Below are 18,362 nucleotides of genomic sequence, written 5' to 3' on the forward strand. Positions count from 1 at the left end.
CACCGGTCTGTAGTCATTTATCTCATCTGGTCCCTACTTTAGGTACCAGAACAAGACGTGATGTTTTCCACAGGACCGGGACCCTCCCTGTTTGAAGGCTGAAGTTAAAGATCCTCTGGAGAGGGTCAGCCAGCTGGGCTGCACAGTCCTTTAATAGCCTCAGATATACACCATCCAGGCCCATCTGCTTTTCCAGGTCATAGCCTCCTTCACTGTAAAGGAAGGTGTCTCTTCTTTTTCCTTTGAAATAACATCTTTAAGGTAAAGTCCCTGTTCTTTACTTTGTTTAGTTTAATCATTTATTTGTATTTTGCCTTTGTTAGATTATATGTAGTACAGAGCAGACAGGAAATGAAGGAAGAAAGATGGAGCATGACATACAACAAAGGTTTCTGGTCAGATTGAAAACAGCCACATTGCCATAATGTGGTCAGAATCTTCAACCTGTAGATACCACAAGTTAATGAATGAGTTGCTAATGTATTTAGTGCAGTATTAATTAAGTTCTCTGTTTGATAGGTGTTGTGGATCACTGGACCCGACACTGCCTGGAGACACCTAGTGTTTGTCTTGCACATTACATACATAACTATAACTGCAGTTGTCAAGTCTCACTTTGCTTGTCTCTATTGACAGACATTTGTGATGATTTGATTCTTGTCCAAGGAGAGTTGTTTATGTTTTGTCCTTTCACCGGTCAACAGGGAGGTCAGAAGTCCATGGGGGTTTGTAAGCGGTTGGGTAGAAAGCAAGCAAGCAATGCTGTAGTTTGATGCTCAAAGATATTTATTTACAGAACAATACAAGTCATAGTCAGATCTTCATCACTTCATCCTCCTCATCTGAGAGTTGCAGGGAGTAACGAGTGGCAGCATATTCGTCCATGTTGTTGAGTCCGTACACCACGCAGCAGCTCAGGGCACTGCGGGAGATCTCCATGTCACAGACATCAGACCATTCACCAGTTTCCATATCATAGCACTCAACATCAGGGGTGGTGGTGAAGCCGTTGAAACCCCCCACCACAAAGAGGCAGTCATCGATCACTGCGATGCCAAAGTTGCTTCGGGGGTTCATCATGTGTGGCACATTGTGCCAGGTGTTGTTGTTGGGGTTGTAGGCCTCAGCAGTATGCAGACGGCTGGTTCCATTGAAACCACCAACCTACACAAGGAAAGGGGGAAATTTGAAGTTGGCACTGCTCCGACTGTTTTCCTGTCTTTTGTGTCTCATTGTATACTTTACAAAGAGCTTTACAAAGACATCAGATTCAATTATTACTGAGTAAAACTGCCATTGACATATAGGCCTATAGGCCTATAATTTTTTTAATTTGACAGCTTTGCAGCCAGAATATTACAGAATGTAATAGAACTTACAACTTGAGGACCATAAGACACTGATACTGTCCTTTGTAACAGACAGAATCAGGGCCTCATTAGATAGCACTGCATCTGTTCAGTGCATTTCTGTCTTAACTAACAATATTTTTTATTGTTTAGAAGCCTGCTGATTTTTTTTTTCGATTAATTGTGTGGTTAAGGATAGTGAAATAAAATAGTGAATAGATCCGAAAAAATCCCAAACTAATATCAGCCTCAGCTCTTTTTGAAAACTGCTATCAACATCTTTTCATGCCTCTGTGTTTCTCAGTGTTTCTGTGTTAGGTGATGGGCTTACTGCAAAGACATGGTCTGAATAGGCCATGACGCCAACTCCACTGCGCCTGTTGCCCATGGAGGCGATCAGTGTCCACTGGTTGGTCTCTGGGTTGTAACATTCAGCCGTTGACAGGCACTCGTTCCCATTGAAGCCACCACAAATGTACACCTGGAGAGAATTTAAGAGGTAGTCATTTTGTGAAATGGTTTTCTAGACTTATTTTTGTTCAATGTAACTTCATGTTTTTCTTTATGCAAGCCCAAATGCTCGTAGAGTCAAACAAGAAATGTGCAACTTCTGTGCTCTCCCTGCCCCAACATAGTTCCATCTCAGTTATTCTCAGCTGCTCTTCAGCTCAACCCACCTTGCCATGAAGGGTTGTGCAACTGGCGTCACTCCTCTGCTCGTGCATGGATGCAATTAAAGTCCACTGATTGGTTCTAGGTTGATAGCGCTCAGCAGTTTCGAGTCGATCGTGTCCATCATAACCTCCTATGGCGTATATGTACCCATCCATCACAGTGACGCTGACATAGCACCGTCTGGAATGCATTGGTGCTACCTCCTGCCAGGTGTGCATGTCCAGATCAAACCTGTGCATACTGCTGAACTGTTCAACACCGTTAAAGCCACCCACACAGTACACTGATCCATTGAGGAAAGCAGTGCCATGGTAGGCCCGAGGAGCCTCCTCATCATCAGTTACACTGACCCAGCACTGTGCACGGACATCGTACGCCTCGATGCCATTGGTGGGACTGCCACCACTCCAGCCTCCAATGGCCAACAGGACTGCCGGGGGCAGGCGTGGACGAGCCAAAGAATGAAAAGAAATAGAGCTGGAGCACCTCTTTGTTCTGATATCAAGCATGGCATCCATGGTCTTAAGGAGAATTTGTCGACACTCTCCACTCGCCTTCACCACTTCGTTGTCAGTCACATTCTCCATCATGTATTCTGGACTCATCAAAGCCAGCCTGACCTGCACAGAGACATGAAGACAGCATAGAGCATGACCAATACTCCGGCATGGCTAGTATTATCAGCTGATTTTTGCTTATCTTAAATAACTTCTGTTCACAGAGTCATCAAAATAGTAGTATAGATGGATGATGAAAAGGTTTAGCTCTCTTGCAGATAGAGCTACATTTCTCTTCCCCTTACTTAACTTTGTTAGCTCTTATTTTGTCTTGACCTCTTTACATCTGGCCTTGACTTAAAATTTATTGGCCTTGATACAACTGACACAGTTTACTCAGGGGGTTTTGTATACATGGTAACAGCATTAGCGAGATGAAAGCGATGCCCAGGGGAATATAGCGGCGGCTCAGCAGTTGTTCAATGCTCATTTACCTTGGACAAAAGCAGAGAGATGTATTCTCTGCGTTGTTCAGGTGCGTAGGTGATCCAGCGGAGGATGGCCTCAAACACTGTTTTCTCCTTCTTCACACTGAGTTGGTCATTCTCAATCATTTTAGCAAGTTCCTGCACAGAGAGCAGCAGGAACTCCTCTGAGGTGGCAGCAACCTCCTCAAAGTGATTCAGAATGTAGAGGAAGGTCTTGCGTCTCAGCTCGGGGTAGTAATAGAGGTCTGTGAACCACCAGATGCCTATGCAGTTCTGTGGGGCCAGCTGCTCCTCCAGGATGTGACTGCAGGCTTCCAGGATGCCCATTACATTGAACCTGTCAGCCGCTATAAAAAGCTCTTGTATATTCTCTTGTGTCACATGAACAAAGCCGGTGTAGGCAAACTCAATGATGAGCCTCATCATGTCAGGTGACACATTGGGAATGTCAAAGACCTGACTGTCTGGGGTCGACCAGTGGGTAAAGAGAGCTCTGTGGGCCAGGAAGGAGACCAAACAAGGGAGTGAAAATAAAGTGTTCCAAGTGTTCCCTTCATATTCACACTTAACAGATAAAAGTAACAATATAAAGCCTCTGTTACCCTTTTCAAAGCTGCTGTGGCCAAGTTAAAATGAAATGGTGAACAGAAAACAAGCCCCGTCCTGCCACTGCACAGACTGACTTATTTTATAGATGATGTTTGTTGAGAAATGCACAAATTGGACCTTCAAAGTTAGTTAGTTAGTTAGTTAGTTAGTTAGTTAGTTAGTTAGTTAGTTAGTTAGTTAGTTAGTTAGACTTTAGTGTGTGAAATTCTTATAGGCTACCAGATGTTGTGTTTTCAAGTGAGACGGAGTTAAGATCTACTTTGGCAAGTATTTTTGAAAACTAGTGTTTACAATCACAAATTTAACTGAAATGATAAACTGATACTATTACTATTTGTAAATCAGTGTAAATGAAAAACTTGCTCAGTGTGTGAAGTCAGTGAACATGCACCTTTAGTACAAACTTTAAGAAAACATTGGTTTCTTTTTAAAACGAAATGTGTAATGTGTTAATATTTCATATGTTCATCTGTTTTTTGGTGGATTTATATCTTCACTTGGTTGATACAACTTGTTTCTCCATGAATCATTCATTTATATTGGGTTGTTTTCTAGTTTACAAACTCTATGAATCATGCTGCTATTGTTTGCTCATTTGAAAAGTATAGAGCAGCTTTCCCCTGTTAAAACGTAATAACCAGCTCACCTGAAGTAGGTGCTGCAGTTACACAGGAGGAGCTTGTGTACGTGAAATTCAACGTCGTCCACTCTGATCACGGCGTCACAAAGCTGTTGCTCCAGACGGAGCTCATTATACACTGAGCTGTTCTCACTCATCTTCAATGTGACACCTTTTAACCTTTGTATCTTTAGGTGCAGGTTGTGTGTGTTGTGTGAGAGAACTGTGTGCACTCACACAGGTCATGATTGGATTTTAGAATGGATCACTATGACATCACAGAATCTTGTCACAAACAGCAGCATTCTGATGCAGAACAACTTCATCTGTGTCTCATTGCCCTGCTGTAACTCATGTAATGTACAGCAGTCTGGGGAGACAGTAGTTAGTTTTACCATAGTATTTCACAATGATGGAATTATAGATGTGGCTATGTTTTGTATAACTGCTAATCCACAGATACACAATGTTGACTTTTAACACCTATTCAAAAATTTAAGAATCCTACCACCTTCATATATATACATATACACTGCCTGGCCAAAAAAAAAGTCGCCACCTGGATTTAACTAAGCAAATAGGTACGAGCCTCCTATTGGATAATTACTGCATGGGCGATTATCTTTCAGCTGGCAACAAGTTATTTATCCCCAACTGGTGCAATGAGTTGCCTCTCATTGCTTAAACAACCATGTCGAAAGACACATCCCGTGGTCGTGGAAAAGATGTTAGTCTGTTTGAGAAGGGTCAAATCATTGGCATGCATCAAGCAGAGAAAACATCTAAGGAGATTGCAGAAACCACTAAAATTGGATTAAGAACTGTCCAACGCATTATTAAAAACTGGAAGGATAGTGGGGACCCATCGTCTACGAGGAATAAATGTGGCCAGAAAAAAATCCTGAATGATCGTGATCGGCGATCACTTAAACGTTTGGTGAAATCAAATCGAAGAAAAACAACAGTAGAACTCAGGGCTATGTTTAATAGTGACAGTAAGAGCATTTCCACACGCACAATGCGAAGGGAACTCAAGGGATTGGGACTGAACAGCTGTGCAGCCTTAAGAAAACCATTAATCAGTGAGGCTAACCGGAAAAAAGGCTTCAATTTGCTAGGGAGCATAAAGATTGGACTCTGGAGCAATGGAAGAAGGTCATGTGGTCAGATGAGTCCAGATTTACCCTGTTCCAGAGTGATGGGCGCATCAGGGTAAGAAGAGAGGCAGGTGAAGTGATGCACCCATCATGCCTAGTGCCTACTGTACAAGCCTGTGGGGGCAGTGCTATGATCTGGGGTTGCTGCAGTTGGTCAGGTCTAGGTTCAGCAACAGTATGTGCTCAAAGAATGAGGTCAGCTGACTACCTGAATATACTGAATGACCAGGTTATTCCATCAATGGATTTTTTCTTCCCTGATGGCACGGGCATATTCCAAGATGACAATGCCAGGATTCATCGGGCTCAAATTGTGAAAGAGTGGTTCAGGGAACATGAGACATCATTTTCACACATGGATTGGCCACCACAGAGTCCAGACTTTAACCCCATTGAGAATCTTTGGGATGTGCTGGAGAAGGCTTTGCGCAGCGGTCAGACTCTACCATCATCAATGCAAGATCTTGGTGAAAAATGAATGCAACACTGGATGGAAATAAATCTTGTGACATTGCAGAAGCTTATCGAAACAATGCCACAGCGAATGCGTGCTGTAATCAAAGCTAAAGGCGGTCCAACGAAATATTAGAGTGTGTGAACTTTTTTTTTTGGTGGCGACTTTTTTTTTGGCCAGGCAGTGTATGTACTGAAATGTTGCATTGGAGGTTGGAAATGAAAAAAAGAAGAACAGTTTGAAGTGTTATTGCACAAGGCTGAAACATAAAATAAATATGATGATGAATAAATAAGACGGTTGCCTGGGATATATTGCGCTAAGTAGCTGTTTTATGTGGTGACAGAGACAACAACAGTGTTACAGTACACTACTGTAATAAAGTCAGACTGCAGTCAGGACTAGGGAGCTGCTTCTTCTTACACTGCTGCTGCAGCAGTCTTGTGCTGAGAAACTGCCTACATCCCCTCGCCTCACAGTGGACAAGGTGATTTTTTTTTCATCCAGTGCTGCTCCTTTTTTTCTCTCTAAAAACCCCTTTAGCCATCGTGGCCATAGAGCTCAGTTTTAATTTCACATGTCCACAGTACTTGTTTTCAAAACCACTCTGGCTCATTTAGATGTTGCTTTATATATACTTCAGACATTGACTTTTGTGATGAAGTTGCAGGTGTGATTTCCTTGTGATGACTCACGAGAATCAAGCAGTCCCTGCTGTAAGTCCAGTTATATGAAATGCGATGCTCTTCCCCAATTTGCACATTAAGGTAAAAGACTGGTCATGAAAAGTTTAGTTTTATTTACAACATGAATGAAAACTGTTGTTGTTTACACCTTATAATTCGTACTGATATTTGACGTTTTGTCTGGATATGTGACCGCAGCTGCCCACTGCAACAATTATTTTTTATTATTATTGTTAATATTTTTATTATTATTATTGTTATTATTATTACCTCCACCAAGGAGGTTATGTTTTCACCTGTGCGGTTTATTTTCAGCAGGATTGCCCAAAAATGATCAGACATGGGTCAGGGAAGACCCCGTTAGATTTTGGTGCAGATGTGGTTAAAGGGGTAAAGAGGTATGAGTGTCATTGCAGTTATTACTATTACTTTACTATTATAGCTGCCTCTGCATAGGCCTCTGCTGGTCTGCCATGTACAAGTAGGTTGCCAGATTTGTGGGCATCACACTAGAAATCCCCCTTCATGTTTCAAAAAGAAAATGTAACATCTCAATATCTAGAAAAATGCAATTATTTAATAAAAAAAAAAGTCAAGCCCATTCAAGTCATCTGTCTTAAGTCATGAATATCAAGTGTAGGAATGCAGTTAATTGATGTTGACCAAATTGGTTTGATTTCATATGTGGAATAACAATAGAAAGGAAAGGAAAGGAAACTGAAGGATTTTTTTTTCAGTATTTACAGGTTGAATTATTTACAGTTCATATTTATGTAACACCATAACTTAATTGTTTATTTATTTCACTAAAATGGATGTCTGGAGAGTACAAAATATGTATTATTTAATTTTTTACATGTAAATTATAAAGGAATAAGGTCATTGCCTTTTAATTACTTCACTTTTGGTAATTATTTTAATGACCTTGGAGGCATTGAGCTCTTTTGTTATTCTGTTTTTTCTTCTATTTTATGAATTCATTAAACAAAAAGCACATTAACATTTGAGGAGCTCATTGTTAGTGTCTCTTTGCTGCAGGGGTAGTTCTTACTTTTCACTTCTAAAAATGTCAGCATCGGGGCGCCGTGGTGGCTCACCTGGTAGAGTGTGCGCCACATTTAATGTCATTTCAAGTCCATCAGTTCCCTTACAGGAGGAATGAAGTGACGGAAACAAATATATCATTTTAGTTTTTGTTGAGTCTTTCAGGTGGTGATTCAACCCCATGATCATTTTGGATGCCACAGTATTGTTCTGTTGTTGAGCAAATACATCATCAGGTGTCTTTCAGTCAGTGATGGTGCTGTAAGGGTCAAGTGTAACCGTTGTTCCAGCAGTTATTTACTGTACAGCAGTTTTATATTTTTGGAATATGTCATTGTGAATAGTTTCACAAATATATTAAATGAGGTTCATACTGCTTTCTAATGTTCATTTTATTATGACTTAGCATTGAAGCCATTTTCTGGGTATTTCGTGCCTTAATTAGATCGTTGACAGCAGAAAAAAGACTGGAAACAGGAGACAGAGATGGAGGATGATGAAAAAGACGCCTGTTCAGTGCATTCACCCCCAGGACAGCTGGGTACCCCAAATTTTTGATGAATCTACTAGTAGCATTTGCCTACGGTGGTCGTGAGACCTCAACACAGTGCAACTTAAGAAAAAACATGCAAATACACAAATTCACATTACCAGGCTACATGTTACTGTACCTTACCCAAACTACACTGATGATTATTGCAGTCTAAAATAACTTTAAGGTTGTTGTTAAACATATATAACAGCAATTTCACTGTGTCTTCAACATAAATTAGATTTGGAAAAAGAAGATTTTCTGTCCTTGGGAATATACTGTGAATGTGGTTGTATTCTTGTGCTTTGTCCCTCCTCCCCTCCAGCTTTCTGCAGTCTGGTCTTTCTCCCACCCACACTGCTTCTGAAGGGGATGACAGGAGCTGACGTGATGAGTAATATACTTTCACCACATGCACCACATATCCACCAAAATTACTAAAATGTGTCGGTCACACTGCCATTCGCTTTTACTTGCCATTGTGTTTGTGCCCAGTTTCAGTAAATTAGAGTCTAAAAAGAGACTGTGTTTTAAAGCTACATTCAGTTTCACTTGCGATATCAGACAGAGAAGTGATCAGGTGAAGGGCAGCCCCACACTGACACGATGAAAGGCTACGAGCAACACATCTAACAGTGTGGGTATTTGTTTCTGAACTGTCTAAGCATATTTACCTTATGTTGACTTCATGTAAAATACACATGTAACAATTGTTCAAATGGCTCCAGTTTATTGGCATCCACAGAATCACTTTCATTACAGAAAACACTATCCTTACTGGTGCAGTCCTGGTCGTACAGTATGATTCATACCACACAGCAAACAGGTAAGGACTAATATCGACAGTCAAGCACACCTGGGTCAAAATGTCCTTCCTGGCATACAGTTCTGTAATAATCTTTAATTAACCAGCGAATTTAACATTTAACATCCAAAGTTTATCTAACATTAGGATTATTTTATAGCCTAAATTTGTGTTTTGCGCCCCCACAACTGACTCTAATGATGACATCCACACATCTGGTTTAACAGGCACTTTGAAGCCGCTGTGAGTCACATTTTTACCTGCTGACCTTTGAGTTATTTTGTGGTTCCAGATTGCCAGGACACACCAGTCAATCAGAGAGTTTACTGCAAGGATTTGGAGCATTTCTCACCCAGGCTTGTTGCATCAGCAGGTAGGTTACATCTACTCTAATCTTCTTTAACTTTAGAAAACACTTACCTCATCAGCAGCAGAAGCACTTCGTTAAAGCTTCTGAAAGCTTTAACAAAATGAGTACACTGTCTTGGTAAACATCTCTCACACTTTATCTTAAAACCTCTTCATAACTGACTGAAAATCAAAAGAGGTAAACAAATGATACCTGAAGTCCTGGCCTTGACAGAGAATGGTTTAGAAAATCCTCACAAACTGCTGTACCAGATATTACATTGGGCATGAGTCACCCTCCCTGGCCTTAATGTCTAAATGAATGGATTTGTAATGTGAATTACAAATGAGGGGAATACAATGCTGCTTTTCTTATGTAAAATATTTCATCTACACACAGGTAGGGCCAAGCAATTTGTACCGATTATCATTCATTATTTTAATCATAGTGTGGGAATTTGATATTGTGAATCATAATGAACAATTGTCTTAAATATTTGCAAATGAAGCTGAAGAAGACAGTTCAAGTTTATTTATAATGTAATGACAACCTGTTCTGATCCTGTGATATACAGGTCCTGTTCTGACCTAGTTATCTTTTCTTTCCATATTTCCCAACCCTACACACTAAAACTAAATTATCTTAAACACTTTTCTTGAGTTTTTTTCACTATTCAGTGACGCTGTATTTTGGAGTTTTTTTTTTTTTTTTTTTTTTTAATTTTAGCATTTCATAAATGTTTTCATACAAATAAAGACCAGTCAGTTTCATAGAAAGCAAACCTTGAATTGTTTCTTCAAACCTCCAGGACTTGTTTGTAAAACTCAAACCTTGCCTACAACACACTTCACATAATTAGCCTCGTCACATTTCAAGCATCTGTCCAAATTAAAGTATGAAAACAAACGAGTACTTTGAATCTGCACAGTTTTAGTCTGTAAATGAAAACAAGTTTGGGAATGGGGAGATGAAAATCAAAGCTTGTCTATTGACTTTCAACTGTCAGGATGATACTGTCCCACAAATCCTATTCAGTCAGACTCTTTGAAGTGTTACTGAAATGAGCCTGCTCTGTAACGGCATTCATGAAGCAACCAAAATGCACTGAACCAGATCTGATATCTTCTCTAATTGTATACGCTCATCAAAACCATCTATTGGACTATGTGTCAATAAAAAGCCACCAAATGAAAGCCAAGAAATAAAACTAATGAATGGTACATCCTCTTCACAGTGTAGTCACAACCTCTGAGAACTGTGAGAGCATACGGCCCACCTTTTCTCACTGAATTCAAAATATAGCACACAAAAAGACACTTTGACACGCCCTGACAACAAACGTTTATGTCTGTCCAAGCTTTGCTTATTCACCCCTCCTCTCCTCCTAAATCAGTGACATTTCCAGCATTTAAAAAAATAAAAACAAATAGGGAACAAACTTGTTCCAAGCTGGTGGAGTGGAATCCTTGTTGACTGAGTGAGAACGGAAAAATTCCAGGCTTACAGAGTCTCTGTTCTCCTCTGCAGAGTGTTTCAATTTCACCAAACCGTCCCTCTTATGTCCCTTCCTCCCTCTTGTCCTGCAGGTTTGGAGTTAGCAGGTGGGCTGGCTACTCTGCTGACAGAGGTTTGACCACATGTGTCCTCTGGCTAGAGACACAGCTGGAAATACTTTTGTGAATCAAACATGGGGCTTGGTTTGGGTGGGGAGGAGCACCGGGCCAGTTCATCTGGGCAACACCTCTCAGTCAGTGGAGAAGAGGTCTCCGGCTGAAGGGAGCGGGGCCAGACCTCCGGTCACATTGGGCAGGAGGGAGAGGTCAGGGAGACTCTGGATGTGGGACTTGAGCTCTTTCCTCACCTGGGTCACCCTCGCCAGTTTCTGCTTGTATTCCTGCAGAGGAAAAATCAAGAAGATACAGCACAGGTACATATGAGCTTAAATTTAGTACTGAACTACAACACACAACAGAATTCTTCCAAACTGTTTTGTAGCTACAACAAAATAATCCCTGTTTTCAGAGGAAAACTGTTCACAAACTACAGCGAATACATTGCGACAAAGCCGAACCAGGAAGTCGTATGGACAGTTTTTGGTTGATATATTATAGATAATTTTCTCTTTGAAATAAGTTAAACTGGGATATTGTGTAAAACAGATCACAGAAAAGAACAGAATCACAGCTGTACGATACAAAGAATTACAGCCATTGTTTTTTTCCATTGTTTCCTTGTCCAGGAAAACTTGTTATTTAATACAAACTCAAAGCGTGAGTTTGTATTAAATAACATAACACTCTTTAGTGGAGGAGAACCTTTAACACAAACACACAGACAGCGACCTGCCCCTCAGCTCTCTGTGCTGTTGGTTGTTATGTTTGTGTGTGCAGTGCCTTGCCTCTAGTTTCTTCTCTCTCTCCATGAGTGCCTCCTTCTGGCTGCTGATGTATTCAGTCAGCATGCGGGCCAGCTGCCTCCGGTCCTCCAGCTCTGCAGCCAGTCGGCCGTTGTACTCCGCCAGCAGCAGGCAGGCTTCATCCACCGTCTTTGACAGCTTGTCTGCTGCCTCCTTGTCTGGAGTTGAACCGGAGTGGGTGGTTAAAATCACAAATTATGACATTTATTTATTTAATCTCCTTTAAAAACCTGTTTCCTGTTCAATCACTCAATGTCTTTTTACTATTGAATATTTTTGTCTCTACACTTTATTTTTCTTTTGTTTAGTACTGTATATTTTGTCCAACATTGGTCAACATGTATTACTTTATAACCTGTGTTTAGAAAAGTTCTACACAAATACAGTTATGATAATTCCTATAATGAGGACATGATGTACAGAATACTGCTGTCAACTGACCAAACTTACTGACTGTAATTAATTAATAACACCTGACTTTCAACACCGTGTGCATGCTTTTATTAATTGTTCTTCACTTGTTTGACTTTCTATTGCTTGTGTGTAGCATTTCCATAGATGACTCATATTACTGTTATTGCAATCTATCTCATTTTAAACCCATCTAACAATCCAAACCACAAACCTTGGAAAATTCAACAGAGACTGACCCACTATTTTTGTGTGTTAATGTATTTGAAGAAATTCCCTCATGGCATTACGGAGCTTTTGTGCTCAAAGAATGGGACGGACAGATTGACGGACAAACCGAAAACATAATCTCTCCGGCTCTGGCTGTCGCCTTGGCGGAGGCATTAAATATTCCAGGAAAAGTCATTTGTGATCAAGCTGTGCTGTCAGGTCTTACCAGTGATCTTCTCCAGCAGGGAAACGTCCTGGACTTCCTGCGGCAGCGAGGCAATCTTCTGACGAACAGCTGCATCGCCTGATGCAGCGTTCTCCAAGTCCTGCAGGGCCTTGACCAGCTCCTCTGTCTGCAGGTGTGTTTAAAGGGAACAGGCGAAGAGAGTCAACCAGAGTGGAGGAGCAGGGGAGAAATGATCAGGGAGGAGAGACCATGTCAGAAATGACAGAAGGGTGGGGAGTGAGAGAAGGAAGAAAGAAAGAGAAATGAGTTAAGACAAACAGACATTTGAACATCAACTGAGGGACTTTTTTTCCCTTTTTTGCATTTTGTGCCTTTCATGTAAAACGTTGTCCTCCTTACCAGCTGAGTTGCAGAGACATCTGTGTTGTGAGGGGAGTTGTGGCTCCTGTAGTCGTCGTCCTCATCATCTTCCTCTTCCTGGATCTTCTGATAGCTACGTTTCACCGCCTTCTTCTCCTCTGCAGTGTCGAGTTTAGAGACCACAGAGCAGGAAAAACACTCGTCAAATTCCGCTCACTTCAAAAAGAATAAAACTGAATTCTTTGCAGTATGAAAATGTTTTTTTTTATGATTTTTCTAAATGTTGAACAGAAATTACACTGAAGTTAACTTTGAAGTTACTCGGAAAAAAGATATTCTGAAATTTTTCCATTATGTCAGAAGCAGAGGTGGAAGTTGGCAGTTACAGTTGCAATCGAAAATATTCAACCCCCCTCCAAACATTGTAAGGATTTACCAATGAAAGTATTTTCAAAGAGCTGATTTTGCTTTGGATGACTTCTTTATCAGTTGAGTGACACATAAAAGAGTTTGTGAGACAGTTCTATGGACTGATGAATCTAAACTGGAACTGGTTGGACACACGGACCAGGAGTATGTCTGGCATGAGAAAGGCCTTATGACCAGAAGAATAGCCTCCCCATGGTCAAACATGGAGGTGGGTCATTGATGATGTGGGGATGTTTTTTTGCTGCAGGACCTGGCAATCTTGACCATGTACCAGTCATCATCGATTTCCAGATATACCAGGCCATTATAAAGAGCAACGTGATGACTTTTGTTGGGAAATTGAACCTTGGTGATCAATTCTCTCCAGCAAGACATTGATCCCAAGCACACCTCCACGTCAACCGAAGTTTGGCTGAGAAATGTCCTGGAGTGTCCTGGAGTGGTCTTCTCAGTCCCCAGATTGAAACCCAATTGAAAATCTTTGGTGGGATTTAAAGAAGGCAGTTGCAGCACGGACACCATCAAACATCAATGAGCTAGAGGCTTTAGCACGTGAATAATGGGCAAAGATTCCAGTAGAGAAGTTTAAGAAGCTCATCAGCACTTACTGAAAATGCTTATTTGAAGTTTACATTTTTCATTTGAACTCAAAGTTAAGTCAATTTATGTTCTAAAAATAACTCAAATATGTATCAATAAATATTTTTCATTGCTTGCTGGCTTTTTGTCATATATTCCCATTAACCTGGATTCACATCACTGTAACGTCTTTTGAGCTGTGGGGGTTGAATATTTCCAATTGCAACTGTAGGTCAACATTCATTTCCAGCTCTGACAAATCGGAAAACAGACACTATAAGTATCCTTCAATATGTAAACTAACACTGGAATTACAATTTCTGTAATGTGTGAGATCAGTCTGTAGAGAAGGTTATAAACACAAGGCGGGCAGATTGGTACCTAAAGTATAAGTAGCAAAGATAATACATCTTATTTTGAGAATCGATCATCACCCGATCAATAGGGTCAACACAAAAGATATTGATCAACCTCATGTTAGATTATGTTCTGGGTACATGAATGCACCTCTTTTTCCTGCTGTTATGTGTAAAGTGATCACCTCATTATTTCAGAGAATTCACACATACATATTTGTTATTTACTTTTAAAAGCTGTCTTGTGTTTTAATGTGATTGTAATTAAGTAATTACTAAATAGTAAAAAGAAATGGCTCATGTTTAGCAAATTATTTGATGCCAATTAAAACATGTTCAGAGGTCTTTTAACAAAGACTTTTAATGTCAGTGATTCTGGACACAGTTTTACTTGGTTTTGGATTTAAACCTCATCTTGTGGTAGATCACAGATATCATATAAATTCATGTACAGGTGAAACAATGAGATTATGTACCCGTGGTCTGACCTGAAGGCCTGGGGCTGTTGGTGTCTTCTATGGCCAGTTTAAGCTGCTGAATGAAGTCACTTCTGTAGAGGTTCCTCTCCTTCCAGATGTTTAGGAGTCTCTCCATGTGCTTTTTACAGCCCTCATCTGCTTCACTGTGGGGAGGCAGGAGACCATCACAGTTCAGGAGACGACGAGAGAGGATTAAGCAAGGGATCGTTTTATAGCTCAAAACACAGTGAAAACAGTGTTTAGCAAATTCTTCCAACCAGCTTGTGCATCATAAAAAAAAGTAACATGGGACCAAATGTTTAAAATGTACCCTGATCATTTCCTGCTTTTTTTCCTCTTATAAGGTTATAGTTGTTTTAGCCTAGATTAGAGCTGGATAAACATGGCTCCATTTTAGATTTGAGAGACACCTGAAACAGATTAGGAAACGTTTGGTGGTCTAACAAATTGATGAGGTCCGATTTGGACGGGATAAACAGATCAAACTTTTACCTCTGATTGAATTCCACCTTTGAAATATTATCCTCCATTAGCAGATTTCTTGGTCCAAAACAGGAAGCAACAAGTTTCAGCTGTAGAAGTGGGTTTCTACAAAGGACTACATTTAGATACTTGGCTATTTCTCAAAAAGCTTCACAGCAGGAAGCATGCCACTTATCTACACACACACACACACACGCATGACATATACTCAACACAGAGACTGTTCATTTGTAGCAGTCTGAGAGCATACAGTGGTCACATCACTATCTACCTGGCAACATGGGAGCAGGCATCGACGAGGACGGACTCAAAGTCTTTGGTGAACTCTGGTCCTTTCTTCTTGCTGTTCTGGATGACATCATTGGCCAGATACAGGAACGTCAGCTTCCTGTTGGATTTAGCTGGACAACACATGAAAAAACAGCTTTTTTAAATCATTATTTTTTTTTAAAGATTTAAATCAGGAGAATTCATTCTTACTCTGCATCGTCAATCTGCAATGGTCAATACAATCTATGCTCTTGTGCGTATTCTTCTTCAACATACCTGTCTACTTCAGGAAATAATTGATCATGTTTCTAAGCATGTTTATCATTGTAGCCACAGTCAGAGTGGAGTGACTGTTTTTTTGTGAGGAAATCATGCGTCAGGTTTTCTGGGTGTGAACTGATCTAGCTAGGTTCAAATCGTCACCAATCAGGGTGATTTGGTTTATGATGTGTGGCCTCTCTGCCTCATCTTTAGTGGATTTCACTGTGTGACTGCTGAATGTCCAAACTAAATGGTGAATCCAAACATAAGCCCTAGTTCTTTGACTCCAAGGGACTAATGTAAACAAAAAACTGGCAAATACTGCTAAAGCTTTATACAACTCTTATTAAACTGTAGTGTGTGGACAAATGCCATTACATCCACACAATGTCTACATATGGTAAGTTCTCTGCAAGATTAAGAAATAACACCATCGATAAATCCATGTCAACATTTCCAATTTTTGTGTGTTGTGTTTTATGTGTAGATCACACAATGAAAACGTAACGTAAATCAAATGATGATTGTTACAATAGGGTTACTTCCTGTTTTCAGTAGGTGGTGCTATGACAATGACTTGATAGTAACTTGCAGACGTCTTCAGGTGGGGCTGTCATCAAACACATGACGTTTGAGGCAGACTGGACTATGTATATTATACATAGGGTGTGAGTACCCTATTGAAATTTGTTTGCCAGATTTCTCTTCTTCTAAAATAAAATCACCTTTTTGAGACTAAACATGCTCAAAACTCATGAAACTTCGCACATGCGTCAGCCCTGGTGAAAATGTACATATTTTATAGGTCTTGCGCATGGGTGTGGAAAAATGACTCTATAGCTTCACCTAGAAAATTTCAATGAGGCACTACTCGCACTGTGTTTCACCTACATGCACGAAATTCGGTAAACGCATATAACATGCCAATACCTTCAAAATACACTGATGTACCCATACCCTAAACCCAACAGGAAATTACATATTTTTGAATTTACTGTGCCTTTTTGGCATTTACAGGTAATGGAATTTCACAAAGCAATTACAATAGGGTCCTCGCACCAGTTGGCCCAAATGAATATGTTTTGCATCCTCCTTTTTCAAGTAATGTATCACACAAAAACACCATTACTATTAGGGCAACAACAAACAAATATTGTCATGATCAGTGAATCTGCTGATTGTAATGATCAATGAATCTACAATTTACTTAATTTTTTGTTTAGTTTATAAAATGTCAGAAAATGTTAGGATTTCATTGCTTTTCTCAATTTCACGTATTATTTGGGGCATTTTTTTGAGTAATGGTCAGACAAAATTAGACATTATTGTAAGACAAAGACCTCTTTCATAGGGTTGGAGGAACTCATGCTCATCAGACTAGAGCCAGTGTTGCAGACTTGTGCTTGCTGAGGTTACACGCCAATACAGGCAGTTGTTCCTTTAGACTATGTGGCGCAAGTTACCCTTGTATATTAACCACCACAGAAAAGAGAAAGAACGTTAAATTGTGGCTTATGGGAAGCCTGGAAGTATATATAAGTAATTCATATATGTGTATAAATGATTGATTTATTTCAACATACGGATTGGATGTCAGTATGATGTCACAGTGGTATGTGGACTCAACACTCCCAGTATCCTGTTAACCTACAACATGTATTCATATACTTTTCATCAGCAGTCAGCGGCGGCAGCTCTCACCTTTCTTCAGCTCTCTGTGCCACACTTTGACGATGAGGGCCGAGTGTTTTCGGTGGTGGATGATCCATAGAGACAGAGTCTGGACGCTCTGCTGCGAGCTGCTCAGTTCCGACAGCTTCTTTTCCAGGGCCGACTCCGAGAAGGACGACATGCTTGTGTGTGTCTGTGTGTGTGTGTGTGTCTGTGTGTGTGTGTGTGTGTGTGTGTGTGTTTGTTTGTTTCCCTGATGACCCGACAGGCCCCCCGACCTGCTCTAAAGCGACTGAGCTCCGAGCTGGTTTAGAGTAACTCGCAGTGTCATCAAAACTGAAGTTGTGTCGCAAAACTTCCAGACATGCAGCGCCAACCCGCCCCCTGCTACCCGCTGCCCACCCCACCCCCCCGGTGTTAGCTCTTCACCTGTCTGAAACTGTGAACGAATATTCTGAGGAGACCCGCAGAAGGTGCGGTGGTTTACCTGCAGCTGTTTCTCCACTGCCTGTAGTGTTTGTTTACAGACACAGCTAATGTTAGCCCGCTGAGCTAAGCAGCCGTCTGCACCCCAGTGCAGTCCCGAGTAAAGCCTGCCCCTCAACCTGAGGTCAAACACCCCGAGCCGGTGTAATACCCCTGCCCCGTATGTCTTCGGCGCGCAGACAGGTGAGTCCAAACTGCTGAAAAGTGGAGGTGAAACTCACAGTTTGTCCTGGCTCGTCTAACTAGTCAGGAAGATTCCTTCGGAAAAAAAAATGGCAGCCTTGCACTTTCACCTCGACATGTGCGTCGCACAGTAGTGACGCAAACAGAGACAGAGACCACCCCCTTTATCCAGAGATGGAAAAAGGTAAATAATAGACATAGTTTTTATTTTTTACTCTGGATAAACAAACATCAGCAGACAAGGTATACAATTAAAAATCTTACTTAATATATACCCTACAAATGTTTTTGTTCCACACTTTACTGATGGTAATATT

At 40.7% G+C, this 18,362-nt stretch overlaps 2 protein-coding genes across 3 annotated transcripts; both read right to left on the reverse strand.

Annotated features, from left to right (window-relative positions):
* Positions 1-785: 785 nt before the first annotated feature.
* On the reverse strand, positions 786-3,502 carry LOC130175192 (kelch-like protein 10). Its single transcript, XM_056385535.1, has 4 exons — positions 3,016-3,502; positions 2,027-2,644; positions 1,681-1,830; positions 786-1,164 (listed from the first exon to the last, which is right to left on the reverse strand). Exons 1-4 carry the CDS (start codon positions 3,433-3,435, stop codon positions 814-816), a joined length of 1,539 nt encoding a protein of 512 aa, XP_056241510.1. The 5' UTR covers positions 3,436-3,502; the 3' UTR covers positions 786-813.
* A 5,317-nt stretch (positions 3,503-8,819) lies between these two features.
* Positions 8,820-18,147, reverse strand: rprd1b (regulation of nuclear pre-mRNA domain containing 1B). Of its 2 annotated transcripts, none has more exons than XM_056385533.1 (7): positions 17,407-18,147; positions 15,446-15,575; positions 14,701-14,834; positions 12,888-13,006; positions 12,528-12,654; positions 11,663-11,838; positions 8,820-11,158 (listed from the first exon to the last, which is right to left on the reverse strand). In XM_056385533.1, exons 1-7 carry the CDS (start codon positions 17,555-17,557, stop codon positions 11,009-11,011), a joined length of 987 nt encoding a protein of 328 aa, XP_056241508.1. In that variant the 5' UTR covers positions 17,558-18,147; the 3' UTR covers positions 8,820-11,008. The 2 variants fall into 2 exon arrangements, with proteins under 2 accessions (XP_056241508.1, XP_056241507.1); XM_056385532.1 differs by having other exon boundaries at positions 14,689-14,834.
* Between the last annotated feature and the right edge of the window lie 215 nt (positions 18,148-18,362).

This window comes from Seriola aureovittata, chromosome 9, assembly GCF_021018895.1.
Source record: "Seriola aureovittata isolate HTS-2021-v1 ecotype China chromosome 9, ASM2101889v1, whole genome shotgun sequence".
In the NCBI taxonomy this organism is placed as follows: Eukaryota; Metazoa; Chordata; class Actinopteri; order Carangiformes; family Carangidae; genus Seriola; species Seriola aureovittata.